General features: G+C 40.7%; 5 protein-coding genes across 16 annotated transcripts in view; 3 read left to right on the forward strand and 2 right to left on the reverse strand.

The window, feature by feature from the left end:
* The first annotated feature begins 1,434 nt into the window (after nucleotides 1-1,434).
* On the forward strand, nucleotides 1,435-11,191 carry LOC309718227 (RILP-like protein 1). Of its 6 annotated transcripts, none has more exons than XM_082553258.1 (8): nucleotides 1,436-2,270; nucleotides 5,010-5,160; nucleotides 7,570-7,691; nucleotides 7,765-8,070; nucleotides 8,302-8,367; nucleotides 9,851-9,993; nucleotides 10,073-10,177; nucleotides 10,344-11,191. In XM_082553258.1, the coding sequence occupies exons 1-8, from the start codon at nucleotides 1,980-1,982 to the stop codon at nucleotides 10,432-10,434; spliced, it is 1,275 nt and encodes a 424-aa protein (XP_082409384.1). In that variant the 5' UTR covers nucleotides 1,436-1,979; the 3' UTR covers nucleotides 10,435-11,191. The 6 variants fall into 6 exon arrangements, with proteins under 6 accessions (XP_082409385.1, XP_082409384.1, XP_082409381.1 ...); XM_082553255.1 differs by having other exon boundaries at nucleotides 1,440-2,270; nucleotides 7,573-7,691; nucleotides 8,173-8,367; XM_082553257.1 differs by having other exon boundaries at nucleotides 1,683-2,270; nucleotides 7,573-7,691; nucleotides 7,795-8,070; nucleotides 8,173-8,367.
* Nucleotides 11,192-12,319: 1,128 nt separating this feature from the next.
* rilpl2 (Rab interacting lysosomal protein-like 2) lies at nucleotides 12,320-15,350 on the forward strand. Of its 2 annotated transcripts, none has more exons than XM_082553261.1 (4): nucleotides 12,320-12,793; nucleotides 12,879-13,027; nucleotides 14,374-14,514; nucleotides 14,924-15,350. In XM_082553261.1, exons 1-4 carry the CDS (start codon nucleotides 12,500-12,502, stop codon nucleotides 14,943-14,945), a joined length of 606 nt encoding a protein of 201 aa, XP_082409387.1. In that variant the 5' UTR covers nucleotides 12,320-12,499; the 3' UTR covers nucleotides 14,946-15,350. The 2 variants fall into 2 exon arrangements, with proteins under 2 accessions (XP_082409387.1, XP_082409386.1); XM_082553260.1 differs by having other exon boundaries at nucleotides 12,321-12,793; nucleotides 12,876-13,027.
* Nucleotides 15,351-17,040: 1,690 nt separating this feature from the next.
* Nucleotides 17,041-21,084, reverse strand: kmt5ab (lysine methyltransferase 5Ab). Its single transcript, XM_082553840.1, has 8 exons — nucleotides 20,924-21,084; nucleotides 20,626-20,729; nucleotides 19,338-19,485; nucleotides 18,962-19,166; nucleotides 18,754-18,841; nucleotides 18,289-18,348; nucleotides 17,992-18,182; nucleotides 17,041-17,569 (listed from the first exon to the last, which is right to left on the reverse strand). Exons 1-8 carry the CDS (start codon nucleotides 20,931-20,933, stop codon nucleotides 17,359-17,361), a joined length of 1,017 nt encoding a protein of 338 aa, XP_082409966.1. The 5' UTR covers nucleotides 20,934-21,084; the 3' UTR covers nucleotides 17,041-17,358.
* A 1,338-nt stretch (nucleotides 21,085-22,422) lies between these two features.
* On the reverse strand, nucleotides 22,423-23,425 carry mtrfr (mitochondrial translation release factor in rescue). The gene is made up of 2 exons (XM_082553841.1): nucleotides 22,968-23,425; nucleotides 22,423-22,872 (listed from the first exon to the last, which is right to left on the reverse strand). The coding sequence occupies exons 1-2, from the start codon at nucleotides 23,223-23,225 to the stop codon at nucleotides 22,642-22,644; spliced, it is 489 nt and encodes a 162-aa protein (XP_082409967.1). The 5' UTR covers nucleotides 23,226-23,425; the 3' UTR covers nucleotides 22,423-22,641.
* Nucleotides 23,426-25,872: 2,447 nt separating this feature from the next.
* The window catches only part of LOC309719228 (membrane-associated phosphatidylinositol transfer protein 2-like), a 44,609-nt gene continuing 43,514 nt past the window's right edge, over nucleotides 25,873-26,967 (forward strand). For 2 of the 6 annotated variants that reach the window (XM_082555199.1, XM_082555200.1), the window contains exon 1: nucleotides 26,127-26,940. The gene's annotated coding sequence lies outside the window, so the exon portion shown is untranslated. Of the gene's footprint in view, nucleotides 26,083-26,122; nucleotides 26,941-26,967 lie in introns of those variants that run through there. The other 4 variants (XM_082555194.1, XM_082555193.1, XM_082555192.1 and 1 more) reach the window with 4 other exon arrangements.

Here is a 26,967-nt window from a genome sequence, read left to right on the forward strand (position 1 = left end):
AAGATTTGACATGCTAGTAAATATTGGGGACCAGGAGCTTTCAATCTTTCTTTACTGCAGTCGTACAGATGAACACAGACCACACATGCAGCAGGCATTAGTTTATGGTTATAAATTGTGAGCTGAGGCAAATCTAGAGCGGCAGATGGCATATTACAAATACAGTTAGGTCCATAATTTGATTGATTTAAATACACTATAAGAATGACTGAACTCCAGACTTTCAGCTTTAATACAAGGTTTACTGATTTTTAGAGGCTCTAACAAATATGGATCATTTTTAATACTTGGATTAAAATCATTCGCAGTTGGTGACCGAAGTGTGGAACCCATACACGTCAACGTCATCAAATCCTGTGTTCCCTATGCTCTGCTAGGCCATAACTGCAGACGCCTTCAGCTACTGCTTGTGGGTCTCTCTTTGCCCTCAGTTTTGTTTGTAATAACTGAAAAGCTGGTCTGTCAGGTGATTTCTTTCCCTTCACAAAAAATTTGGTTCCTTTATCAGTATGGATTGGGCCATGTCATATCTACTTGCATTTTCCAGTGCTGTCTGATCAGTTTTCAATATTTGGCTGAATCAGAGCGGAGTGTACACCTCTGTACCCTTAAGAATGCATCCTGCTGCTTCTATCAGCAGTCACATCGATAGCAACCACTAGTGACCCACTTCCACTGGCAGTCACACATGCCCATGCCATAACGTTGTGTGGGGAAAATCCCAGCAGGTTCTGAAATACTCAGACCAGCCTCTCTGCCACCAACAACCATGCCACGTTTAAAATCACTTAAACCACCTTTCTTCCTCATTCTGATGGTCAATTTAAACCTCAGAAGATCTACATGAGTAAAAATGAATTACTGCCCTGTCAGTGGCTATGTAATGGTTAATGTATCTGTGTAATTCAAACATCTTACTTTCCATTGAATAAAGATACATAAAACAAACAAACAGTAGGCTACATTCAGCATGCCCGGCTTAATGCTGAATAATGGACATTTGTAACGATGTCAATACGCATGAGCTTGAAACCACAAAGAAGAGGTTCAAAAGAACATTTCTAACTAGAACCGTTTTAATTGCAGCCTTTTGTGCATTTTATATATATGAATTTTGCAAAACTTACCTGGAAATTTACAATAATAATAATAATATTAATAAACGCTTTCAAATTATTAATGACTAATTCAGACAATTAAAAAATAACACTGAACATATGAACCATGCATTGTTACCACAACATATATCAGTGACACTGGCGATATTTTAATATTTTCAATTAACTTTTTTTTGTTTTATGTATTTTGCTGTACTGCTTATTATTTCCTGCTTGTCGCTAAGGCGCCACGTACGGCCGGGATATTTTAGAGCCTACATTAGGAGCATAAAAGGTAACGAATTACTGATATTTTGACATGCGCAGTTCGGCCTGGAGACAACGAGGATTGCTGCCTTCACAGACAATTTTAAATATGACCAGCGTCTTGAAATCACACGTTGAACTGCTGGAACAGAGGAGTATGCGTTTCTCTCAGTTTTCTTACTTAGCGTGAGCTAAAAAAAAAAAAAAAAAAGCACTGATATTTGTTTAAACACCCAACGAACTGCTGTTTCATCATACACGACTCCAAGTATCGCCAAAATTATTTTACTTCCAATAATCACCGGTCCTTTAAAAAAAATGAAAGGGGGTATTTACACGTTTTCCCTCGTATTTCGTCATGTCTCTGTTTTACATCTGATAACATGCAAAAATGTCACGTTTTACCGCGGATGAGGACATTTACGACTTTTCGCGGGTATGTGAACGCGGCATCCGAGGGGCAGCAGAAAGTTTTAACTGTCAACAAACTGCGTTCTCGCTCAGGTTCCTGTTTGCTTAGGTAAACTCGTCTATCTGCAAATTAGTCCTCTCGGAGACTGAGAGGACATGAAAATATGTAAAAGTCCTGCGGTGTAGATAAAACTGAGCTCAGGCATGGAGAACCGGGCTGTGTCGGTGCTGGACAAACCCGCGGCGGTGCTCACGGTTGTGGATGTGTATGAGATAGCGGCGGTGCTAGGGCAGGAGTTTGAGCGGATGATAGACAAGTTTGGCTGCGACGCTCTCGTCGCATTGGTGCCCCGAGTGGTTCGGGTCCTGGAGCTACTGGAGGCGCTGGTGAGCCGCGGAGCCACTGGGCAGGAGGCCGAGGACCTGCGGAGGGAGCTTGACAGACTGCGGCAGGAGCGGAGCGACAGACACGAGCAGGAGAGGAAGCACCAGAAGGTCAGTGTCAACCTACCTGCAGACACCTGTTTCTACTTCCACCTGTGTGTGTACCTGTTTATGAGGCCTTGTGTCGGGTGAGCAAAAAGGATATCAGCACATTTTATAATTCAGCTTTTAGTGTGGAAAAACAGAATAAAGTGGAGAAAATACAGCTAAAAATGTTTGTGGATGCCTATTGAAGCTATCATTTGTGTATTTTCCTTCAGTCATAGGTTATTGTAGTTAACTAAAACTAGATGTGGAAAAATATTGTAACTTCTAAAATAAAAACTAGAAATACAAAAAAGGGGAAAACTAACTGGAACGATTTTGTGAACTTGGAAAACGAAACTAAAATAAGCATAGAGATTAAATATTATTACAGCTTGCCGGATGAGGCTTTGATTTAAGTGTCTGGACTGTGAGTCAGCTGCTTTTAAACACTTACATGTTCTGATTTTTCCTAAATATAGTCTCTGGCACATGCTCTGCACACAATAAAATTTAAAAAGACCAAAACAAATACTGAAACTAATAAAAACTAAACTAAAGCTAAATATTTTCAAACAATACTAACTAAACTGATACAAGAAAATCATCTCTGGAAACTAATGAAAAAATAAAACTATAACAACTATATTCAGGTAGTGGCATTTAATGAGTTGCTTTGAGCACTGTTTGTATTATTTAACATTAGATTGCTGCAGTAGGATGACCATTTCACATCCATTACATAACTGCTTTATAGCACACTGTCTAATGAATCAAACAACCTCCTATCATGTATAATAACAAGACCGGACCTTTAAGACACATGTGTATGCTTGAGTATTTTAAGTACAGATTTTGGGAGCAATAAACCAGATGTGCGGCTGGCCTTATCCAGCACAATATTTCATTTATTTTAGCTGTGGATTAGAGCCATTAGCTGCACAGTTTACACAAATAACTCTCAGATTTACAAGAAATCAGCCCATCTGAGATAATAATTTGTTTTCATGAAAGAAGCGGTGGCAGAGACGCAATTTTTTTTTTATAGGGTTGAGAAAATTACTTACATTTTCAGTGACAAGAAAATTAATTTTGTTGCCTTCAGTGTTGCTGCAGGCCAAAGAGGTTTTGTTTTTGTTCTCGCACTTCTATCATTTCCTGATGCAGGTGTAACCAGTACTGAAATACATAATCATTTTTTTAAGCAACTCTCCAATGATCAAAAAGCAAATCTGGAAGCACTGCTGAAATGGAGTCCCACGATGCAACCATCAGTGTGTGTGTGTGTGTGTGTGTGTGTGTGTGTGTGTGTGTGTGTGTGTGTGTGTGTGTGTGTGTGTGTGTGTGTGTGTAAAACCTGAGTTTTTAAAATGATGAATTCATTTTTTTAAGGGGAAAAAAGTTTTCCAAACTTACCTGGCCCTGTGTGTTAAAGTAAAAACTCTCTCTCCACAACCCCGTAATTAACTATCATTAACCACATTTTTTGTGGTTACTGATAGTTAAAGCTGAGTTCTGTTTCCAGCCACACCCAGGACTGATTACTGTTAGACCTGTTGAATCAGGAAATCACAGTCTGTCTGACAAAGTGAAGAAGCAACACGTCATGCCACGATTCAACGAAACAGCTGAGAAAGAAAGTTACTGACGTCTATCATTCTGTAAAGGGCTACAAATCCATTTCTAAGGCTTTGGACTCCAGTAAAACACAATGAGAGACATTATACAGAAAATAGAGAAGACTTGGAACAGTGCTGAACCTTTGCAGAAGTGACCAGCCTGCCAAAATGACTCCAAAAGTGCGTCAACGACTCATCCAGGAGATCACAAAAGAACTCAGAACAACATCTACAGAACTCCAGGTCTCACTTACCTCAGTTAAGATCAGAGTTCATGATTCCAGTAAGAAAGAGACTGGGCAAAAATGGCATCCATGGGAGAGCTCTAAGTCGAAAACCACTCCTGTGCATAAAGAAAACAAAGTCTTGACTCACATTTCCAAAAAATAAATAAATATATATATAAAATTCTGTGGATTGACGAGACAAAAGCTGAACCTTTTGAAAGGTTTGCGTCCCATTGCATCCTATGTTAAACTTACACAGCATTTTAATCAGAAATGGTGGTGGTAGTGTGACGGTCTGGGGCTGCTTTGATGCTTCAGGACGACTTGCCTTAATTAATGGATCCATGAATTCTGCTCTCTACCAGAAAATCACGATGAAGATGTTATCTTCATGTAATGTTAAAACTGCTCGATCTAAAACATGGAAAAATAGTACACACACATCTGACCCTGTAACCTTGTTTTATGGTCATGTGACCGCTAGAGTCTATCCCCTCTTTGAACAAGTGGCGTGAAACAGCATGGACAGGTGGCCAGTGCCTCTCAGAGCTAACACAAGCACACACTCTAATTTTCACACTATTTCTTCTCAGCTTCAAGCACTGGATGCACAAAAGCTGAGTTTTCTTGTGATTAGTTATCAGTTCTTGGTCATTTCTATTCAGTCTCAGGATATTTACGGTGAATCAGGACTAAAAAGCTTTTTCTTATTTCTACATTTAGATGCAAATTAGACTTTATTTTGATTCACTGCTTGTGTGGAGCACAGAGTGTGATAGGTTTGATCCATCCTCATAAAGTAAGGGATGATCTCTTTTGATAAAAGAAAAAAATCTAACATGCCCCTAGCTTCCTTTTTTCCATTTAAAGTATTAATGGGTCCAGTACTCCATTTGAAGTGTCCTCATTTTTGTGCTCAGGAGTTGGAGTTGCTGGAGGATGTGTGGAGAGGAGAAGTCCAGGACCTGCTTTCTCAACTCACTCAGCTTCAGGCGGAGAACAAGAGGCTGCTGGTGAGCCTCTCACTTAAAGAGACACCGGTCACAGAGGAAGATCTGCAGAAACATGAAGGTGAGTTGATTACCAAAAAGCTCTCGGCCAGGGTTTAATACACAAACCTTGAATAAGAAAACAGTTGGTGTGTTACATCTTAGTGGACAACTCAAGGGATGTATGCTCGTAGTCATGGTCAAGATGGCCTGCTATAGTTCAAATCAAGCATCAAAATAGAGAAGAAAAGTGATTTAAGTGACTCTGAACATGGCATGGTTGTCGCTGCTAGATGGATTGTGTCAGTATTTCACAAACTGCTGATCTGCTGTGATTTTTTTTCTTCAGGCAACCATTTCTAAGGTTTACAGAGAATTGTTCAAACAGAGAAAATATACAGTGAGCGGGGGGGTGAAAATGTTTTGTTGATAACAGAGGTCGGAAGCAAAAAACACACTGCTTCAGGCTGTGAGAAAGGCAGCAGTAACTCAAATAACCACGAGTTACAACAAAGGTGTGCAGAAGACCATCTCTGAATGCACAACATGAGGAACCTGAAGCAGAAGACCACACTGGGTGCCACTCCTGTCAGCTAAGATTAGAAAACTGCTTCACAGGCTCCTCAAAACTGGACAACAGAAGATTAGAAAAACGTTTCCTGCTTCCTTAAACCCCACAGTCTACCCGAGTGCTCTTGCTGACCGTATCCATCTCTTTATGGACAGATCTTAAAACTCAGATCATCTCAACCAGGTTTCTTGAAGGTGACAGTGAGATCACTGTACTCAAAGGACCTCTACAGTCACCCCATCTCAGTCAAACAGAGCACCTTTGGATGTGGTGGAATTGGAGAGTCACATCATTGATGTGCAGCTGACAAATTTGCAGCAACTGTGTGATGCTGTCATGTCAATATGATCAATTCAATTCAATTTTATTAATACAGCGCCAAATCACAACAACAGTTGATTCAAGGCGCTTGATATTGTAAGGTAAACCCTACAATAATGCATACAGAGAAAAGCCCAACAATCATATGACCCCTGTCAGCAAACACTTTGGCGACAGTGGGAATGGAAACCTCCCTTTTAACAGGAAGAAACCTCCGGCAGAACCAGCTCCAGGGAGGGGCGGCCATCTGCCGCAACCAGTCGGGGTGAGACAAGGAAGACAGGATAAAAGACATGCTGCGGAAGAGAGACAGAGATTAATAACAAGTATGATTCAGTGCAGTGAGGTCTATTACAACAAAAATCTGTGAGTGGTTAGCATTGTTCCTTACAAAAAGAAGATCCTGGGTTCGAATCCAGCATCTGACCTTTTCCTCCCTGTGTCTTTGTTGGTTCTTTCTGGGTACTCTGGTTTCCTCCCACAATCCATAGACATGCAGTTAGTGGGCTTATGTTAAATAATGATTCCACATTGTCCATAGGTGTGAATGTGAGTGCGAATGGTTGTCTGTCTCTATGTCTTAGTCCTGCGACAGGCTGGCAACGTGTCCAGGGTGTATCCCGCCTTTCGCCCTATGGTAGCTAGGATAGGCTCCAGCCCCGAAACCCCCCTTGTGACCCTGTTTTGGATAAGTGGAAGAAATGTACAAAAAACTAACATCCAACACGAGAAAATCCACTGTGCAAACTGGTTGAAACTAAACCGAACTGAAAATAAAAACTCAAATGTTATTACAAAAAAAAATGCAAGACTGTAATAATTCTGCTCTGACTCTTAAAGATCAGTCTTGGCTGAAAATCTGAAATGTGTTTCATACTCATAACAGTCTGCTGTATGTTACACACTGCCACCCTGGGCATTAGGCTGTGCAGAGAGAAAGCCGGGAGCTTGTGAAGAAGTCTATTTTTGAATCCGACTAAAATATTGCTCTGTGTGGAAGTGCTTTTATACTTACTGTCAGGGCTGCAGCACATGCACTGGTTATAAGCACACAAACAACAGGATATTACATGACGTGACTCCTCTGGCCACTGACACCTTATCTGTCTCAAACATATACATCTATGGTACTTTATTTTCTTGAATCTCAAAGCCATTTGTGAAAGTTTCTATGTTTTGGGAAAATAACCTATCATATTTTACTTTAAATTGAAAAGTTAAATATTTTTATAAATCTTTTGCACTCTTTTATTTTGTGTATTAATACACCAAATTAAGAAGGTGTACACCATGGAAATTGTGTCATTTAATAGTTTTAGGCGTTTGCTGTTTAAAACAAATGACTGTGACCCTGGTGTTTAACTGGAGGATTTACAGTACACAGTGCATCCGTACTGAAAAATATTCCTGTGGATTCGTAACTCTTTAAATGTGATTGTAGTTCTGTTCGGTTTCATGCTGGTAAAAGTTTTTAGTGCAAAATCTGCCCGAGTGCAGAATTTCACTCTGTTTTGATTTTTTAAAAACCTATTTTACTGTGCTTATTTGAATGCTTATGTAACCCTTCTGTGAGCATTAATTTATTAATTTGGATTACAGCAGGAATGTCAGAGAAAGAAAAACAAGTGATGAAGAAACTTCAAGACTTGGTGGATAAACAGAGAGACGACATCCGGGCTAAAGATCATGAGCTGACGCTAAAAAATGAGGATATCGAGGCGGTGAGGATTCACAATACCTGCATCTAAGAATATATGTACTATAAAACAAAAAACAACAACTTTGTTTTACTAGAATTCATGGAGCAAATTCTCTGAACTTCAGCTCCAGCTGCAGCAGCATCGGCTGATAAGGATGAACCAGGAGCTTCTTCACAGGATAGGACTGATGGAGGCCCAGGGCAAGACCCTGATTCAGCAGAGGGCTGAGCTGGAAGCTGCAGCCCAGGCACAACACCAGGAAGCGGGGGCTCTGCGGCTGGAGGTCACCAGGCTGAAAAAGGAGCTGCGGGAGCTGGAGCGAGAGATAGAAGTCGCTCAGACAGAAGAGTTGCCTCTGTCAAATTCTGAGATTTCTTCACCTGCATCCCCACTGATGACTGTAAGAAAAAATACCTGATATTTAGCAGATGTTTAAACTATTTGTGGGTGGGTTTTTTGTTTTGTTTTTTGCCTAAGTGGCTTTTATGTGTCACAAATCTAGTCTGCAGCAGCAGCAGCTCACCTTTCTAGCTCCTTCAAACCAAATTCAGTGTGGGTGGAGTGTGGGGCAGATCCAGACTTTCTGGAAAACTGTTTCGAGTGCGACAAGAGTCTTTCCTTTCTCCGAAAGTCAGCAAACAGAGAGGATAACAAGGAAGACGGAGATGAAGAGGAGAACTCAACAACATTGTTGCTGGTAATGTCCACGTACACTTTACTATTTAGCCAGTGCTGCTGTGTTGTTATAGCAGAGCTGCCATAAGGCTGTTTACACTAAATAGTTGTTATCACCTTGTCATAGTGAGGCACAGCAGTCAGCTGGTACCATCTTTAATCTCACTACTCACAGATGTATCTGGTTTAATCTAATTTAACTTCAGGTCAGTGGTTCTCAAACTGTGGGGTGGGCCCATTGCTGGGACACAGAGCCACTGCAGGTGGGACATGAAGGACCAGGGTTAAGTCATAGGGTGAAACTAGGAGACCAGATTTTTGGGACTCCAGTGAACCATGAAACCATGATCTGTTCCCTCTATACGTGCTGGCCTCCAGCTCACACTGAAGTGGTTCGAAGCTGAGTGTGAGGCAGCGAGAGTGAGAGCAGTGGGTCAGGGATGAGATGCTGCCGCTAGTGGTGGAGTTAAAGTATCTCGGGGTTTTGTTCATGAGTGAGGGGAGAGGGGAGATCGTCAGACAGATTGGTGCTTCGAGTGTGTTTGGGTGAAAAGATCTCAAAGCTGTCGATTTGATCTACGTCCCCACCCTCACCTGTGGTCACACAGCTTTGGGTAGTGATCAAAAGAATCAGATGGTGGATATAAGCAGTGGAAATGAGTTTCCTCAGAAGGGTGGCTGGCCTTTCTCAAAGGAAGCCAGCTGAGGTGGTTCAGGATCCAACTGGGATCAATTGTGGGCGAGGTGTTCCAGGCATGTCCTAATGGGAGGAGGCCTCGAGGTAGACCCAGGACAGGCTGGAGAGATTACTTCCCTCAACTGGTTTGGAAATACCTTGGTATGAGCTGGATGAGCTGGAGGAGATGACTGGGAAGAGGGAGGTCTGGACTTCCCTGCATAGGCAGATGTCTTCACAACCCGACCCCAGATAAGCAGCAGAAATTTATGGATCTGTAGTTTGTTGATGCTACAGTGGTATAATGAGGTGTGCGTAGCCATGCCAGGATACTGGTATTGCCACAGTTTTAAGGGCGGAGCAAGGTAAAAATAGTTTGTCCACACTTTATTACTAGCTACGCCTCATTGGTGCTGAAAATGATCAAGCACTGGATGTTTAAATATGCCTGAAGTGATGCACAGCTGGGAGAAGATTGTTTCACCGTTTAGCTAATCTGCCATAACACCATGACACTCACTGGACTGATGTTATTGTTAATGCTCATATCACAATGCCAGAGACATTAGACAGGTCAGCGTAGGCAGATTCAGACAAACTTTGTCATGTAGTGTTTCCTTAAGGCGATGAACATCTGTCAGACATGACCTTTTTTTGTTAAATGCACAAGAACGGCGACTCATGGTTGAAACTTTGTTTGCTCCTTTTTCTGTTGTACATTGCTGGAGAAAACCAGTTTGACTTCAACAGCATAACCAACCTCTTTCATTTTATAGTATTTGTTTTTAAGCTGTGCAGTAGAAAGAATGAATATTTGTTTTGAATGCAGAATGGATCGACGGATGAAGAGCCAGAGGAGGACTCGGACAAGCCTCGCTTCACCCTGCAGGAGCTGCGGGACGTCCTGCAGGAGAAGAATGAACTCAAAGCTCAGGTGTTCCTGCTGCAGGAGGAGCTGGCATACTATAAAAGGTACGACTTCCTTCACAGGCATAAAATTTGACTCGGCGCGGATGCAAAAGCTGACATTGACCTCCTCCTTATCCTTCAGTGATGAGCTGAACACTGAGGAGAACACCGGCTCCATTGTCTCCTCTCCGTCTCCTCCTCCGAGCTTACCTGTGGCTGATCAACGTGAATCAGGAATAAGACGCTTGTGAGCGATGAGTTTGTTTGTTATGGTTTTCTTACTCCTGTTATTTGAAATATCAGTACTCTGCTCCTGTGTAGGATAACATGGCCTAATAATACATGACTCAATAATACTGATTTCACATAGTCTTTACATATGATGTGTTTTCTCTCTTTTCCTGTCTTGACAGGATCTTCACAGCTATTATGCCAATGGTGGCTGCCGGTTTGATCACAGACGATCCAACATTGTTGCCAATCAGAAGACTTTCCTTCGTATGACTTTTTTTTTTTTTTTTTTTAAACCACATCATCTCAGCACGAGTTTTCTGACCGACACGCCTGGGTTTAATGGCTCCGATCCTTAATTATTAAAAACCAAACCCATCTTGTGTTTTTACATTTAAAAATGTGGCGATTTAAGGAATTAATGTTTATTTTGATGATACTTCTTGTTTTTATTTTTGCTACTTTGAGCTTTACATAAACTTCAGCAGTTAAAATGTGAGGCAAATGGCCATATCTGGACCTTCTCAGGTGTTTTTATGACCTGTCACAGTCATAATTTATGTCTTTGGAAAGTCACCACCTGTAAGTGCTTTGCTTTATGCAGATATACTGAGGGAGACTTTTGATGCTGCACATGTCAGACGCTTTATATTAGCATTTAAGCTTCTTATTGCATGGCTCCAAATACATATACACATATACAGAGTATTTGTTGAGCCTATAAACTGAATGTCTTGTTTGGTTCATGTTGAGATGCATCTGATAGCAAAGTAAGCACATGATCATGAAAGTTGAAGTGCCTTTATTCTATGAGCTCATCATGAAGAGAGTGCGCTTGTGCTAATCACTACAGCCTGGCACCAAACATCGTGGTGTACACTGGCAAGTCTTAATCTCCAGGAGAAGTATATTCCATCACTAATGAATACTCTATAAATACTATCATAACTACTGGTATGTGCCAGGATGCACAGGGAAAATAATGTTTGTTTGAAATAAAGTAATAAAGTTTTATTTTTAAACTTTTGAATTTTTTTGGTGTTACAATGAAACACAGTCGATATTTTGCTCTTTTTAAAAATATATCTTCATTAATTTTGCAAAATTAGCAAGCAGAAAGAAAGCAAAACTGAAAAAGGAATAACTAGGGAAAAGAGCTCCTGTTGTTATGCATAGAATACCATTTGACCATTAAAAACATATCCAGACACATTAATGCTGAATTAATGATTCACAGAGCAGTGGAAGTGCATTTTATGGGCATTACAAACCATTAACTATGTATAACTATTACAACTGTTAAGCACTGTCCTTACTTCTGTATCATAAAAATACTAAAAGGGCCATTGCTCTCAAATCAACCAAGCCTTCTGCTCAGCCATCTTTAATTTGCATAAAAATTTCATGGTCCAAAATTTGAACATTTGTAATGACAGCTGAGATATTTTAGCTTCATATATCAGATAATCAAAATTTTTCAGTTTACTTGGTAGTTAAAATTTAAATTAAAAAAAGGTCAGTAATCCTGCAAAGTCCCATAATTGAGCACACATAAATAAAACTTCAAATTGCTAAAGATTTCTGAAAGACATACAGTTGAATTACACAATACCATGATATTTTTATTCAGTTTATATGCTAGATTAAGCTACCCCACAAAAAGTACACAAAGATCGGAGATGTACAGTTTCTGAATTCCTGAAACAACTATTTTCCCAGATATGACCCACTGGAGCACAGATGTGGGTTAAATTTTATCCGGAACAGCCTTAATGTACAAAAACTTGTACTGAACAACAGTATAAAATGTAAGAAAATATTTTTTGTTTATTTTGTGTCATTTTCGGAAAAGTCATCAAATTTCAATCTTAAAGATTTAGGATATTTTTCTCCCAAACCTTTTGTTTTACTGTAGTTAGTCAGCTAACCAGAGCCACTAAAACAAAATACATGAAATCACGTGTTTTCTCAACTGATTTGATTGAGAGAAGTTCAGAGAGACTATATGAAGAGTGATGTCTCACTCACAAACTGCTTTATTTTCCTTACAAACCGACGATCTGTGATCTGGCGGATAGCCAGAGCCGAGTGAGCGCTCTTGACTTGTACACGATCTTTGTACTCACCTGTCGCTAGGATACTTTGCCCTCCTCTGCTGTCCGACGAGTCACGCCATTGGTGCGTGAGTGATGGGGGAAGTGCTGCTTCTCCAAAGTTAGCCACCTTCGCTCTGTACGAGCCGAAGTCGAGAAAGAGTGAGAAAGAGTGGGGTTTAAGGACTTATGAGTGGCATCCGGGGGAAAAAAAGTCGAGTTTATTTCGGCCGTCCCGCTGAGTCATGGAGTTTGGTGAGGAATCGTCACCAGCTCGGGCTTTCGAGAAGGACGCTTTCGAGCTCACTGTGGAAGATGTGTATGATATCTCGTACGTAATCGGAAGAGATCTGTTAAAAATCAGCAGCACTGGCGAAGAAGTGTCAGACCTACAGTTTAGGATAGTCCGTGTGTTGGAAATGTTTGAGACTTTGGTCAACAAGTACAACTTGTCTCTGGAGGAGCTGAAAATGGAGCGGGACAACCTCAAGAGCGAACTGGATAGGATCATCAAGGAGGGCTCCTCCAGGCCTGGCGCGGTGAGTTTGACGCTCTATAGTTCAGGCTCTTGTCAGATAGAAGTAGACCTTTAAATATGGCTTTTTGTTTTTTTAATCACAGCAGACTTCGGGACCGAACCAGCTGGTGGTGGACCTGACAGACCCTAACAGACCCCGATTCACTATGCAGGAGCTGAAGGAGGTGCTGCAAGAGAGGAACCAGCTGAAGGCTCAGCTCATGGTGGCCCAGGAGGAGCTTCAGCTGTACAAGAGGTAACCGGTGTGAAATGTAAAGTTCACTCTGGCTTCTAAGAGTACATAAAATAATGATAAATCTTTATTTATATCAGAAACATGTAGCTAATGCACCTGCTCAGTGTCAATACACCTGAAGACTGTGCGCTTGTAAGAGGATTTATTGATGGGCTGCTGTATAATGCTATGTCAGACTGGCTTGAATCTCATATCAGTTTCAACTAGAATTACACTGAGTCCATGGGGAAATGCATAAAATGATCAGCCACTCTATTAGGTACAACTTGCTAGTAGGTTGGACCACCTTTTGCCTTCAAACCTTTAATTCATTGTGGCACAGATTCAGCAAGGAGCTGGAAACATTCCTCAGATTTTGATGTTGACATGACAGCATCACACCATTGCTGCAGACTTGTGGGCTGTTAGAGGCTGTTAGATTTGGTGACTGTGGTTGCCATTTGAGCTGAACTCACTGTCATGCTCTGAGCTTTGTGACACGGCCTGTTATGGAAGCGGCCATCTGAGGATGAGTACACAGTAGTTATAAAGATCAGGTAGATGGTTTCTACGATGCTCAGTTGGTACAAAGAAGCCCAAAGTGTGTCAAGAAAATATCCTCTGCATCAGTATACCATGACCACCACCACATGCCTGAACCATTCAAACAAGGCGAATTGAGCTGTGTTTTCATCTTGTTTTATGGCAAATTCTGACCCTGCCATTGCAGTAGAACTCGAGATTCCTCAGACCAGGCACCATTTTTTTTAATCTTCTATTGTCTAATTTTGGTGAGACCGTGTGAATTTGAGCCTCAGTTTCTGATCTGAGCTGGTCTTTATAAGGCTAGCCTCTGTAAACCATAGAGATGGTCACGTGGGAAAATCCCAGCAGATCAGCAGTTTATGACATACTCAGACTAGCATGTCTAGTTTGACCCCCATGTTACTTTCAAAGTCACTTAAACCACCTTTCATTTCTATTCTGATGTTTGGTTTAAAGTTCAGCACCTCCTCTTGACCAGGTCTACGTGCATGAATCTATTGTGCTGCTGCCATGTGATTGGCTGATTAGATATTTTTGTTAAAAAGCAGTTGAACAGGTGTACCTAATAAAGTGCCAATGAGTGAATGTGACTATGTAATTATAACACTGAGTGCACAAATATAAGAACCACAACTAGCCAATGAATGCAAAAGGATATATGCATATTATAGAAGCCTCACATTTCATTGTCAATCACATCATGTTTTTTTTAATTTGTTGTCATTTTAAAGCAGCAAGATCGATCATGTCTCATAAAATGAAATATTAGCCTGTCTTATAAAATACTCTTAGTGATCATAAATATCCCCGTTCTCCTGCAGTGGGATCCTGCCACAAGCTGAACCAGCCATGGTGGAGGTGTCTCCATCTCCACCATGGCAGGTGGAGACACCTGCAGCTACAGAGCACAGACCAGCCATGATAAACGACACGAAAGAAGAGAAGACGACCATAGGCAAACTGTGAGTAACAAGCTGGCTCGGTTTACCAACAAAAGTATTTACAGATGACTAAAAATAATATAAAGAAAGCGGAAAAAAGGAAGTAAAAGTAGGCCTTGTTTTAAGCCGTGCACCTCAAATGGAAAGGATTCATAAGAATTCTGAGCAGCAACCACATGATGCTGTAATAAGCTAGCAGGGAGATTGTTCTCACAGCCCGTCTCCTGTCTCCTAATGATATACTTGTGACTGGGTGAATTCATGCTGACGCTCAGGATGTTTGTCTGAGCAGTGAACGAGACGCAGAGAGAGAGTACGCCTCTGCCAAAATGCTTCCGTCAGTAATCACAGCCTCCCGTGATGCAGCGTTGTTTGCGTGCTCCATGTTCACCAGCGCTCCTTCAGCTAACTCTGACCTTTCTGTTTGTAGGTTTTCATTCAGGCGAAAATGAGAAGAAAAGCTTTCACGGAGAACTGACCATGTAGGAGACAAACAGGATTTGTCGGCACAATTAAACTCCTTTTGTACTTTTTAAGAAGTATTTGTCAGTTTTAATAAGCATTATATTTTGTACTAATTTTTAACCTAAGATGTTTTTAGAGTAGACATCTTTTAATTCTGTAAAAATAAGATATGGAAAGGAAACTGGAAAGTATTATTTAACAAGTGATGATCATGTTAGATGTTCAAGTTTATAATTATTTATAAACTTGAACATCAGCTTTTTTTTTTTCTTGTTTTTTAATGAGCCACGATAAGGTCTTTATGTAGGCACATTCCCATCACTCATCTCTATCTTGTTAATGAAGGTGAAATACCCAATCAAAATCTAATAATAAATTTGATTGTACTTGTGTTTTGTCTCAAGTTGAATATTTAAAAAGCTTTTGTTTTATCATATTTTAGCCAGATGCCAAAAATATTGCTAATACACAAATTACAGCATAGATTTACAGGCTTTAATCAGCAGATTACAAGGCTTTGTTCTTGCTGAAGTCCTCTCGTTGACTTCTGTTTTGTGTGAAGAAGGGTAGGCGGGACAAAAAGGTAACCCACTCTCATATTTCACTGAACTGTCTTTAGCTTTGTTGACAGTTCAGTTCATGCAATGATGGAAAAACCTGGTCACTATATTTAGATTAGTCACCAACCACCACATCGTAACACTGCTCCCACAGGCTCGTACTGTAGGCTTGACTGCTACATCACATCATCCCCTCTCTTCTTATCCTAAGATGCCCATCACTCTGGAACGGAGTAAATCTGCACCCTTCGAACCACATGACCTTTTTCATTGCTGCAGGGTCCCATTTTTTTGCTCTCTAACAAATGAACCCTTTTTTCCCCCCCAATTAGCCTCACTGATAAATGGCTTTAACACTACACACTTGTTTAACCCAATCTCAAGTGCTAGCTGCATGTGTGGAAATATTCCTACTTTCACTCTTAAAGCCTCGTCAGGTACGTTTTAAAGAAATTTTGTAGCAAATTTTGCTTTTATCTCCTAACTGCACTAAAGAATTTGTGGACATATAACATGGAGGGACCATGCAACATAGTATTTAGAGTTCAGTATCTGCTGGAGACCATTGCTGGATACAAGCCCCTCTACATGGGCTTTTATTTCTTTGTGCCCTCCTCTCCTACGTCCTCCTGCCTCTGACCTGGACATCAATTTCAGTACGCTATGTTGACGGATGTTTCAATTGCTAAAATAAATGTAGGAATTAGGCGATTAAAAAGGAGGGAAGAGGCACAGATGTAGTGTTTATTATACAGGTATTAGGTGAAATAGAGTTATTTGTATTCATGTTGTTTTAAGTTATAAAAGATGACAGAGTAATTACACTTTTAGCCTTTTACCATTTAAGATTTTATATAAAAATGCACCACACTGCATCATGTTGTGAGTTTAATTTTGAGGTGACAGTAGCGCAGGAGGTGGAACAGGTCACCAATGGCACTTTAGACTGCATGGCTAGAGACTGGACTCAGCGGAGTTGTTCTCCAATGTGTTCATTGTATGAATGAAGCAAGAATGACATGTGTTGCATATGGGAACCAGCCCATAATTAAGTGGCTCTAAATGTTAAATATCATCACTGTAATCACAGTAGTGGCTGGGCTATAACAGAACAATTCATAATGTACCGTCACTTTGCAATTTCAACAGAAGGTCTCATGGAGAAGAAACACTGCTGTAGTAAGTGAAAGAAATCTGCCAACATGACTCTTTGGGCTTAAATTGAAAGAAGTAAATGTGTTTATAAAAATAAATAAATAAAAATCTATAATTTAATTACTTTGGTGTGCTGTGAATGGCCCAGGCTGTAAAACCTGTGAAAATATAGTTTAAAAAAAAAAAAAGAAAAAACAATTCACAATGTTTGAAAAAGCCATCCCATGGGTCACATTGGAGTCTTCGCCAGGCCAATTCAGGCTCCTGGCCTTATGTTTGAAACCCCCGATGCACGATATGGTCTTGTCCCACCTGGAGGATAGTAGATGTGTCCCTTATTTAGTTATCGAATGCACCACCAATCATGTCACGGCAGGAATGAAGACCGCTTTATTCCTCAGTTTACAGCACATGTAATAATTTACAAAAGCTAGAATGACAATTACTAAAGGAAACCCCGTTCACAGTGCAAACCTGCTTCTCAAAGAAAATGACTGCTACATTTCATAAAGATATAAAATCCTGATAAAAAATATACTTCACCAGCTGAAGTTTGAGCATCTATACAAAATAAAACATTTCAAGTATCACATCTTTTTCCATAAAGAAACTGGACAGCAGACGGGACAAATTCATATATTAACGGGAAAAAAAAAAAAAAAAAAAAAAAAAAAAAGTCAAGGTCTCAGTGTTTGAGCCATGGGTGAGCAAGGATTGAGGCTTTACTCCGATCGCCATAATCGTAAAGCAGCTCCTCGCCTGCATTGATGTCTCTGGAGGCGACCAAGATCAGGTGAGGCGTTCCATCGATGGGGTGAAGCCTCGTCTGGCAGTTTCCAGTTTTACAGTGGTTGATCAGCCTACCAAGCCGACTCGTTTCCTTTGTGGCATCAACACTGTGATACACAGACATGACTGTCACAACACAAGACAGGTGTCCATACTAAAATCACAGCTATTAAACTTTTGTTTTTAATTCTAGGAGATGTCTTTCGCATAATAAAATGTCAGCTAGAATAAAGTTTTATAACAGTGCTTTTTGTATTAAAGAAATAATTACTCATCCTAAAGAACACATGCTTTTATGATTCTAAAAAAAACAAAACAAAAAAAAAACCTATGTACAACTAGAATTTCGATTTCCAGGGAGACAAAAATGACACAGAAACTATTTGGAGGGAAAAAAAAAAAAAAAAAAAGTCATAGGGTGAGACGCCAACACTGAATAAACTGATGATTAAAGATTAATCTCACATACTTTGAAGGTTTGCGTGCACGGGTGTGAGACCTCTTGCAGAGCAATGCCATTTGGACTTACCAGTAAGTTTTGGATTGATACTGGAAGTAGTACATGTAACAGCCTGTTTGAGGATCCTCAGCGTACTGGGCCTCTCTGATTTTAGCTTCAGCCAGGTCCAGCAGGTCTCCGTGATACTCCACGACAAAATCTCCCCTTTTGAAACCACTCACAGCAAATACCCCTCTCCCCTTGCCGTCTATGTTTTTGACCTGTTCACAGTGAAAATGTACACTGGATTAGCAAATGTTGCTTAACCAGCATTCAGGGATCATGTCTGCATGCAGAGTTTTGTAGTGGCACAAATGTAAACATTACCTCCATTCCTTCTTCAATGTCATTCTTTATCAGGTCATCGAGGTGCTTGTGTTGTTCACTCTGTTAACAGTGATTAGATCATTTAGTTTAGTTTTTTTTTTTTTTTTTTTTTTTTTTTATTAAAGAGAACATCAAGACAACTTTATATACATTTTTGTTTTAATAGTTTCGCCCCCTCCCTTAAGAATGGCTCGACAGCCACTCCACAGAGACCATTTCCAATGAGGCTTCAGTGAAAGAAACTAATAAACTAAAAGAAACTAATAAATTATGTGTTATTTAACTGTTTCTTTGCCAACTGTGTAGACACAACTCATGGTTCATCCCTCGAGTTAGGTGCCTCTATGCTTTAATGAGTCATAGATCAGCATTTAGTGGCTTTCAAAAAGAAAAAAAAAAGAAAAACCCAACCAAAAAATTTTGAAGTCCTTTCAGAAATCTGGAAAAGTATTAGTCAATACAGACCTTTAACTCTGCATTTGTTTTTCTGTTACTGCGCCTGATGGGAAAGTAGTCAGTGACCTTTCTGTTTTGAAGAGCTTTACTCTCCATCCTGAAAACAAGAGACATCAGAGTAATAAGTCATTATGCTTGTGCAAGTGAGTGTGAAAGAGTCCGTGCCCACCCCCTCTGTGTTTTTAATGAGACTGGCACGTTGGTGACATGTACCCACTTTTTTGCTCCCAGCTTGTGTCCATTTCTGCCCCGAGACTTGGATTTTGGGACACTGCCATCTGTTGCAGACCTGACGTCAGTATGCGAGGTGGAGCTTGGTTGCTCAGGTTGCTCAGAGGCCTTTTCTCTTGTTTCATCACTATGACAAGCCATTTCAGCCTTCTGGACTTTGGATACCTCAGCTTTCATTTTATTGGATGAGCCTTAAACACAGAAGAAACAAAAACACCACAAATATTTAAGAAGAACAGGTCAGTGAGCGCTACTACTACTAGTAGCCTGGAAAGTTGTGTAGCTCACATGAATGCTGATGAAACAGCAACTAAAAGGACAACAGTGAAATAACAGAGTAAGTGCTTAATTTAAGAATTTACCTTTTTTCAGTTTTGGCATATCTGGTTTAGTTGAATCCGAATCATTTCCTTCCTGAATGAGCGTGCTTGAACTGTCACTCAGAGGGGACCTGGGCTTGCTTGGAGTCCGTAGACTTGGGAGAACTGTCTGCACGTTACCTTTACAACCCTACAAAAATCATTATAAACATGGGTCATAAAGAGAAAGCTGTATGAGAGTGATCTGATGCAATAAACAAAGTGTAGCATTTCATCACTGTTCAGGAACTTGTCTAAATCTAGAGACATGTTGCACACTTAGCACTGTGCTTTCCAGCACCTTTGAGAACAGAAAACAGATTTTATCCATCGCTTTAATCCAGCCGAGTCCAAAAAAAAAAACAAACCATGAACAAATTGCAAAAACTGCACGGCTTGGTCTGGCAACTCTAACAAAGACTCTGTCCATAATCAGCTGTTTCTCACTCATTCAATACTTTATAACATATATAAAAGGGAACACTAAACTGAGATTTTCTGACAGGACTTGCAGGAAAATCTGCTCACAATTTAACCGATTCAAATATCCAGTTTAAATCAAGTACAGGAATGTGGATGCAGCAATCTAAAGTAAATTAGGAGCATACATTCCTGACCCATACAGTGCGCAAACTGTAAAAAAGATGAGGCATTAATATTTTTCTGCCATTTGCAAGCCACAGGCCTAAATTTCAAATTGCTCAAATTAAATGTTCAAGTTTTTCTCCCTCTCTACTTGTGTGTCAAGCGGAGTTTCTCTCACAAGAATTCATTAACATGGTCAGTGAATCCTTGCACTACTGTTGGTCATTCACTCAGACACAGAGAAGGAGTAAGTTATAACATACAAATAGCTGTACTGAAACCAGGTGTCCACTGTGGCCGGACTCTGAGTAAGGACATGAAGGACCTAGAGGGAATCTCATACTTATTTTACATCCACTAGCTAGATTAAGCCCACTTTGATTAGATATTTTGTAACTATCAACCTAGTTACTTTGGTGTAGCATGAATACTCAGAAGGGAGGTGTTTATCAGTAAAGCTAAAGCTGTAAAACCTATAACATTAAAGTTAAAAGTCCAAAATGTAGGTCTTCTTTCAACCTGTCCAGTTGGGCCGTACTGGAATATCTGCCGGGCAGCTTCTGGTCTCCGGGCCCTTATTTTTGAAACCCCTAGTTCACAGCATGAAGCGGAGGATTTACCCCTTGCAAGAGTAACACTAATTGGTTTACCAGAAAATGTGAGCTTCCTGCTTTGGAGATGCATAAGCTGAGGAGAGCCTTGTTACCTTGTTATTTGCTGGCTTGTTTTCCTTTGTCTCCGTCAGTGAGGTTACTGTATCTTCAGCAGGGTTCTCTGGCTTTTTGTCGACTCTCAGCACATTTTTCTTCCCTGCATAAACATAGACATGAATAAATTTGAGCTCTTCTATCTAACAATTCATTGACATATACGACAAAAAAAACACTACCGCTGAGTTTTATTTGTAAACAGCCACGTGTATTTTAACAAACCTAGTCCCTTTTTTTGCGCTAACTAGCATTTAGCAGTCAGTTACTACACAAACAGCAACACGTCTCAGTTACCTTTTGCCATGTCAGTACACAAATAAAAATCCACAGAGGACGTGGGAGCTGTTAAATGCAGTCCTGTGTCTTCTGGTCCCTTACTGTACTCAGTTCACTGCAACGACAAATATCAGACCGCATCACTCCGGAGAGAGCGTGGAGGATTTAAAAATACTACTCCGCTTCTCATTGGCTCTTAAGTACAGACGGGAGGGGCTTGGGTTTGAAAACAGCTCTCTGATTGGCCCCAGCTGACGGCTCTGCGTGTTATCGGTCTCTTTGCAAAAGTTTTTCTCAGTGGCATTAAATAACAGTTAATGATAATTATTTTAATAGCAACACAAAACAATCTGTTTTGCCTGTTTACCTGTAAAGAGCTTATAAAAGTAATATTAACGGAATATAACATCGCAAAGATAAGAATAAAAGACAATAACTTACAGCTAGAGATCATGATTTTTACTTAGATATGGCTAGAATTGAGCACAGACCCACATTTGCTTTTTAAATAAAACTTTCTAAATAAAACATCCTATTAATGTAGAGAAAGAGATTTTTACTGACATCTAGTGGCAAAAGGATGTAAGAGGTACTGTTAAAAATTATGCAGACGTACTGGTCTGAGTATTGTAAAAAAAAAAAACAAAAAACTGCTGATCCGCTGGGATTTTCCCACACAACCATCTTTAGTGTTTTCAGATAGTGGTCTGAATGAGTAAAGATATCCAGTGAGCAGCAGTTCTCTGGGTTAAAATGCCTTCTTGATTATAGAAGTCAGAGGAGCCCAGACTGCTTTGAGCTGATAGGAAGGTAACAGTAACTCCAATAACCACTTGTTATGGTATTTCCTTGGCATACTTTATGCCCCTTGGTACCAACTGAGTATTGCTGCTGATCATCCCTTTATGACCACAGAGCACCCATTTTCTGATGGATAACACACCATGTCATAAAGCCAAAAGCATCTTAAACTGCTTGAGTACTCAAATTGCCTCCACAGTCACCAGATCTCAATTCAATAGAGCCCCTTTGGGATGCGATTGAACAGGACATTTATATCATGGATATTCAGCCTACAAATCTGTGCAATGCTATTATGCCGGTATGGACCAAAGAGGAATGTTTCTGACACCATCTTGAATCTATGTGAAAAGAATTTAGGTAGCTCTGGAGGGAAAAAGGGATCTAACTGGGTAGCAGCAAGGTACTTAAAGTGTCCAGCAACTGTAATTCATTTCAATGCAATTTTTCAGCATCCTATAATCAGTATAAATAGAAGCAAACGTTTTTTATGTTCATTTGCAATAGGTCCACTTATATATTACTGTGTTCTGGTGACACCTTTAGGTTTCAACATGAAGACATCCACAGATCAACTCGTCTCTTTTTAAGCTTTTTCTTGTGAAATTCAAATATGCTGAATGCTCCATGGCTTCCAAAATTTTTGCCATCCTACTTGAATCTAAAGGTAAACGAAGCAGACCCCCCTATTTAACTCAAGTTTAGACTCACACGAATAAACAACCAATCACACATAACTTTATTTTAATCCTTATGTGACACACTGATACTGTGCCTGTCTGAAGCTAAACAAATAAAATCTTGTTATTAGAGCTGACAGCACTTCTTCAGACTGAGGCTTTACAGACACAACGTGCAGGATCATTCAAGTATCTCTGACCTCACCGAGCACACACACACACACACACACACACACACACACACACACACACCACTCATACAGTGTCATTTCCGGGCTTGGAGTCTGCAGCCAGCGCTTCTTTCAACAGTCTCTTTCTCTCCAGGTTCTCGTTGGCCTTCCTCCTCTTTTCTTGCTTCCTGAGCACAGACTCCTTCTTCTTCATCACAACTTCACTGAGCTCTCCTTTGTACGCAACGTCGAGTTTCTCCCTCATAATCTCTCGGGCACGTTTTCGATTTATGTCCACAGATCTGGTCTGGTGGCACTAGAGAGGAGATTAAAAGACAACAAACAATATCAAAGGTATTCCAGATGTACTGGACACCATTACACGATTAACTATTGGTGAACAAAAAGCACCTTCACCACGATCCCAGTGGGGATGTGCTTTAGCACCACGCAGTTGCTGGTTTTGTTGGTCGCCTGTCCTCCAGGTCCAGATCCTCTCACAAACTGCTCTTCGAGCTCATCCTCGACCAGGACAGGAAGGTCTATCAGGTCCTTTTTACCGGCTGCCAACACACACCTGAGTCCAGTGGGAGGGGGTCTAAGCAGCAGAGAGCCCATCCATGTGAGCCGCATGCGCACAAAGCTGGTGATCGGTACAAACACGGACATCACAACACACCAGACCCTAACAGAGAGACAGTTTTCATTTCTCTAATCCAGAAAAAAACAACAGGTGTCACAGGCTCACTCTTTCAGAGTCACGCTGAGCCTTTGTTTATGTTCCGGTTTGTCTTCTTTACGTCCGTCGTTGTGTTTTTCTTCGCGGATTGAATAGTGGGTATGCTGACTCTACAGCGCCACCACGTATCACTTAGCCACACTGGTGTACTTGAATAAGCGATTACTCTATTTTTCTAATTATTATCATTATTACGTTTCAACTTTAAGCTGTGATAGTGTTGATGGAGAAGTTCAGAGAAGGTCAGAAGGAGTTGGACTGTGTCTCTGTGGATATAGAGAAGGGACATGAAAGGGCGCCAGGAGAGAAACTGGTACTGTCATGAGTGAGAGACAAGTGTGAGGGTGGTGCAGGACAAGGGTGATTGGATGTCCCACTTTACGCAGGACTGGACAGCATTTTTATCCTTTGTCCTCCTGTCCCACATTCTGATTGGTTCTGCAGGGCATACACTTTTCTAAAATCTGACTTTTACTTCAATGTATAAAAAGGTTAGGGCTTTTGTTTTATTTTGTTTTCTATAGTCCAAAGAAGGTTAGATTTATCATGCCTTACCCCTCACCAAAAAGTCACAAACTTTGCTGATTTGATTGAATATGATGGGGGGGAAAACACAAAGAAAAGAAAGGGGGGGGGGGGGGGGGACAAGGTAGGGTAATATGCATACATCCAAGCTGGAACCCAAAAAGTGCTACGAAACAGAAAAGCAGTGAAATAAAAGAAAATACAAGCATATATAAAGACTATTGCATAAGGTGACAGCCAAAGTTTGACCAAAATTGGGTCATGTAACAGGACAATGACCCAAAGCAGAGGAAATCTACCAAAGAATAGTTAAAGAACAAAAGTTAAAGACCAGCCCAGAGTCTGATTTAAATGCTGTGTTGGGACTTTAAGAGAGCTATGTATATAAATGAGTGTCACCTTCCTCAATGAACGACACTGTGCTCTGTAGTGAGATTAAGGAGCAGGTAAAGCAACATTGTAAAAAAAGTGTGGCCTGAAATTCCTCCACAACATTGTGAGAGGCTAATAAAGTGACACAGAAAATGAGTACTTCAAGTTATTGCTGCTAAAGGTGGTTCTCCAAACTGCTGAATCAGTAGGCGTGTTTAGTTTTTCCACAACAGACTGCATAATTTTGCTTTTTTAGCAGCTGTGCCAACTGTAAATGCTTACACAGCTCACGTATATGTTTGTTATGTCAAAAATGTTATACTGCTGTAGTTCCAGCAGGAACTATAATAAAAGCTTTTATTGTGATGTGATTGTCAATAGGTTCACAACCATGCAAAGTAACTTTTTGATATGATTTCCTGGTTTTACACAATACATATATACTTCATTTAAAAATTTCCACGTTGTTATGTCTTTCACTTCTCAGTGTCCAGGCAAAACTTGTGAAAGAGATTCATTAGGTTGTCATTTCTGTAGTAATAACACAAAGACATAATAAATGTCAATAAATAGTAAAAAAAAGACTGCAAAACAGTTTCAACCAATTTTCCAAATGGATTGTTAAATGGACTGTGATGTAATGCTTCCTGTTTGTCCCTTAACAATGACTATAATTAGTAAAGCAGGAAACTTATGTGGGTCACAGGGAAAAGACAATGTCTCCAATGACCTGTGATGGCATTTCTTTTATAAACTAAGTGTGGGGACATTGAATTTCGAACATCTATTACTCTATCGTTTTTCTTTGGACATTTGCTGCATCTAATTTAAGGAATAAACCAGCGTTGTGTTTACACATAACAAACAACCTCGAAAAGAATCTGTTTTAAATTGTATCTTTAAGCCCTTTGTTACAAGCAACCTGTTGCAAAAATATCTCATCTGTATAAACTTGGATCTATAATCTAAAACAACTGCCACATCTCAGCATGGTGTGCAGTGTGCCCTTAAAAAATTTGAGGAAACTGAACAATTGGAGGACAATTATACTGCAGAAATATCTACAGTGGCGCAGAAAGTCATGTCCTTAAAAAACAGGAGCAAAGACCTGAGAGCCGAGAGATCTATCTGACCCTTCAGTTGATCCATTTACCTTTCACTGAAGCTTCACACGAAATAGTCTTTGTGTAATGACTTATTACGCAAGAACTGGACTGAAAATGAGTGGCAACAGGTCTTATGGAGTGAAATCTCTCTTTATCCCTTATGTACTGCAATTCCATGTGTATTTGTGTGTATCAGTAAATCACTGCATCTATTCCTCATTTTTCCTTCTAAAATATATATAAGGGTGGTTCAAGGGAACAAAATCTAAAAAACTGTTAAATCTAATCAGTCACCTGCTTGGAATGCCACCAGTTTTATAACAGAGCTTTTTAAAAATAAAAAGAGATTATTTTAAATATGTCATTTCAACTCGTTAATTCATGATTCCAGTTTTTGTAGAATACAAACAGAGCAGAGTAAGTGTATCAGAAATGTGTGAGTCAGTGGGTATCAGTATGTTTCACCGTGAGGGCATTAACCTTTGTAACTTCACATCCTTTACCGCTTATGTCTGCGGAAATACGTAACCACCGGTTTGACCAGTTTCGAGCGTGTGCGCTGCGGCCAGCAGATGGCGCGTTACCTCACAAACCCCGCTCCGCCTGTAGTCAAGCTAAAGGATGGAAAGACAAACACCGGAAGTCCCGAGACGAAACCTTCAAAAAGCTGACACAATGGCGTTAGTGGTCCCGTTCATTATTGGTTTCCTCCGAATAACACGCCGGTTAAGACCTGAATTGGTGCGAGGCTGAGCCACGGGGGTGTGGGGACAGCTGAAACCCGGTGAGTATTTGGATATATGTCATGAAATTGTCGCTTAGCAAACGAAAGGCTTTACATAACTTAGCTCTGCTGTCGCAATTTTCAAGAAACCGAATACGCAGCCAGGCCGGCTTTTATTTCGAAAGTGGTGCGGGGAAGCTCGCCGAGCTTTGTGTTGTACTTGGCAGCAGTTTATGTCGTGCTTGAAGGGACTGAAGTCTCGCCGCGGCTCAGACTCGAGGAATGATAACTTACGATGGCGAGAGCTCTTCTTCTTCCCGGTTCTCTGGACGGAGGCAGCACCCGCTGAGCTCACCTCACCTCGCAGGCGATTTATCCTCCTCAGCACCGGACGAGCCCAGCCGCCAACTCCTGGGAGGGCAGCTCGGATATTCAAGGACATTTTAACGTTATCATAGCTACCTTAGCCGTTTTTTATTTTTTTATGTATGTTTTTTTTAGTCGATTGAGGAAATCCAGCGTGTGCTTCTCCGGCGCAGCGATGTGGACAGATTTAGTAAACACTGACTGATCTCCCGTAACACGCTCGGGGGGCTGATGATGCTTCTCTGCGTGTCATCTTTACGTGTCGTACCCGCGCCCCCTTCCTCCTCTGCTGAAGGGCCACACAAGACAGCGACGTAAAGGAAATTAGTGTCCGACTTTCGATACGTCTCTGTCGGTTATGGCATCGTTTCCAGATCTCGTCAAGTGCTGAAGGAAACCCCGCGTTGCTGGAGAAAGTAGCTACCCGCCAAACCCTTCCTCATCCCCCCCTCTCCTGGGAAAAGGCTGATAAACTTTGCATTGCTGGAAGGTGTTGGGGAGAGGGGGGGGAGGACCTGCCAAAGGTGCATCGCTGCTGTGCATCAGGTTCAGGTATGTGATGAGCCGCTGAGAGCCATC

This window comes from Aulonocara stuartgranti (assembly GCF_965226115.1).
Source record: "Aulonocara stuartgranti genome assembly, chromosome: 12".
Taxonomy (NCBI): Eukaryota; Metazoa; Chordata; class Actinopteri; order Cichliformes; family Cichlidae; genus Aulonocara; species Aulonocara stuartgranti.

Bases quoted from the DNA above. Each gene is read 5' to 3' on its own strand.
- LOC309718227 (XM_082553254.1), top strand. From the start codon at position 1,980: ATGGAGAACCGGGCTGTGTCGGTGCTGGACAAACCCGCGGCGGTGCTC. The intron at 7,692-7,764 runs GTGAGGATTCAC...TTGTTTTACTAG, and splicing joins AAAATGAGGATATCGAGGCG to AATTCATGGAGCAAATTCTC. The intron at 10,178-10,343 runs GTGAGCGATGAG...CTGTCTTGACAG, and splicing joins GAATCAGGAATAAGACGCTT to GATCTTCACAGCTATTATGC.
- rilpl2 (XM_082553260.1), top strand. From the start codon at position 12,500: ATGGAGTTTGGTGAGGAATCGTCACCAGCTCGGGCTTTCGAGAAGGAC. The intron at 13,028-14,373 runs GTAACCGGTGTG...GTTCTCCTGCAG, and splicing joins GAGCTTCAGCTGTACAAGAG to TGGGATCCTGCCACAAGCTG. The intron at 14,515-14,923 runs GTGAGTAACAAG...TTCTGTTTGTAG, and splicing joins AAGACGACCATAGGCAAACT to GTTTTCATTCAGGCGAAAAT.
- kmt5ab (XM_082553840.1), bottom strand. The intron at 18,842-18,961 runs GTGGGTACATGT...TCTTGTTTTCAG, and splicing joins CACAAGCTGGGAGCAAAAAA to GATGGAGAGTAAAGCTCTTC. The intron at 18,349-18,753 runs GTCTGTATTGAC...CACTGTTAACAG, and splicing joins AAACAAATGCAGAGTTAAAG to AGTGAACAACACAAGCACCT.
- mtrfr (XM_082553841.1), bottom strand. From the start codon at position 23,225: ATGTCCGTGTTTGTACCGATCACCAGCTTTGTGCGCATGCGGCTCACA. The intron at 22,873-22,967 runs GTGCTTTTTGTT...TCTCCTCTCTAG, and splicing joins CCACTGGGATCGTGGTGAAG to TGCCACCAGACCAGATCTGT.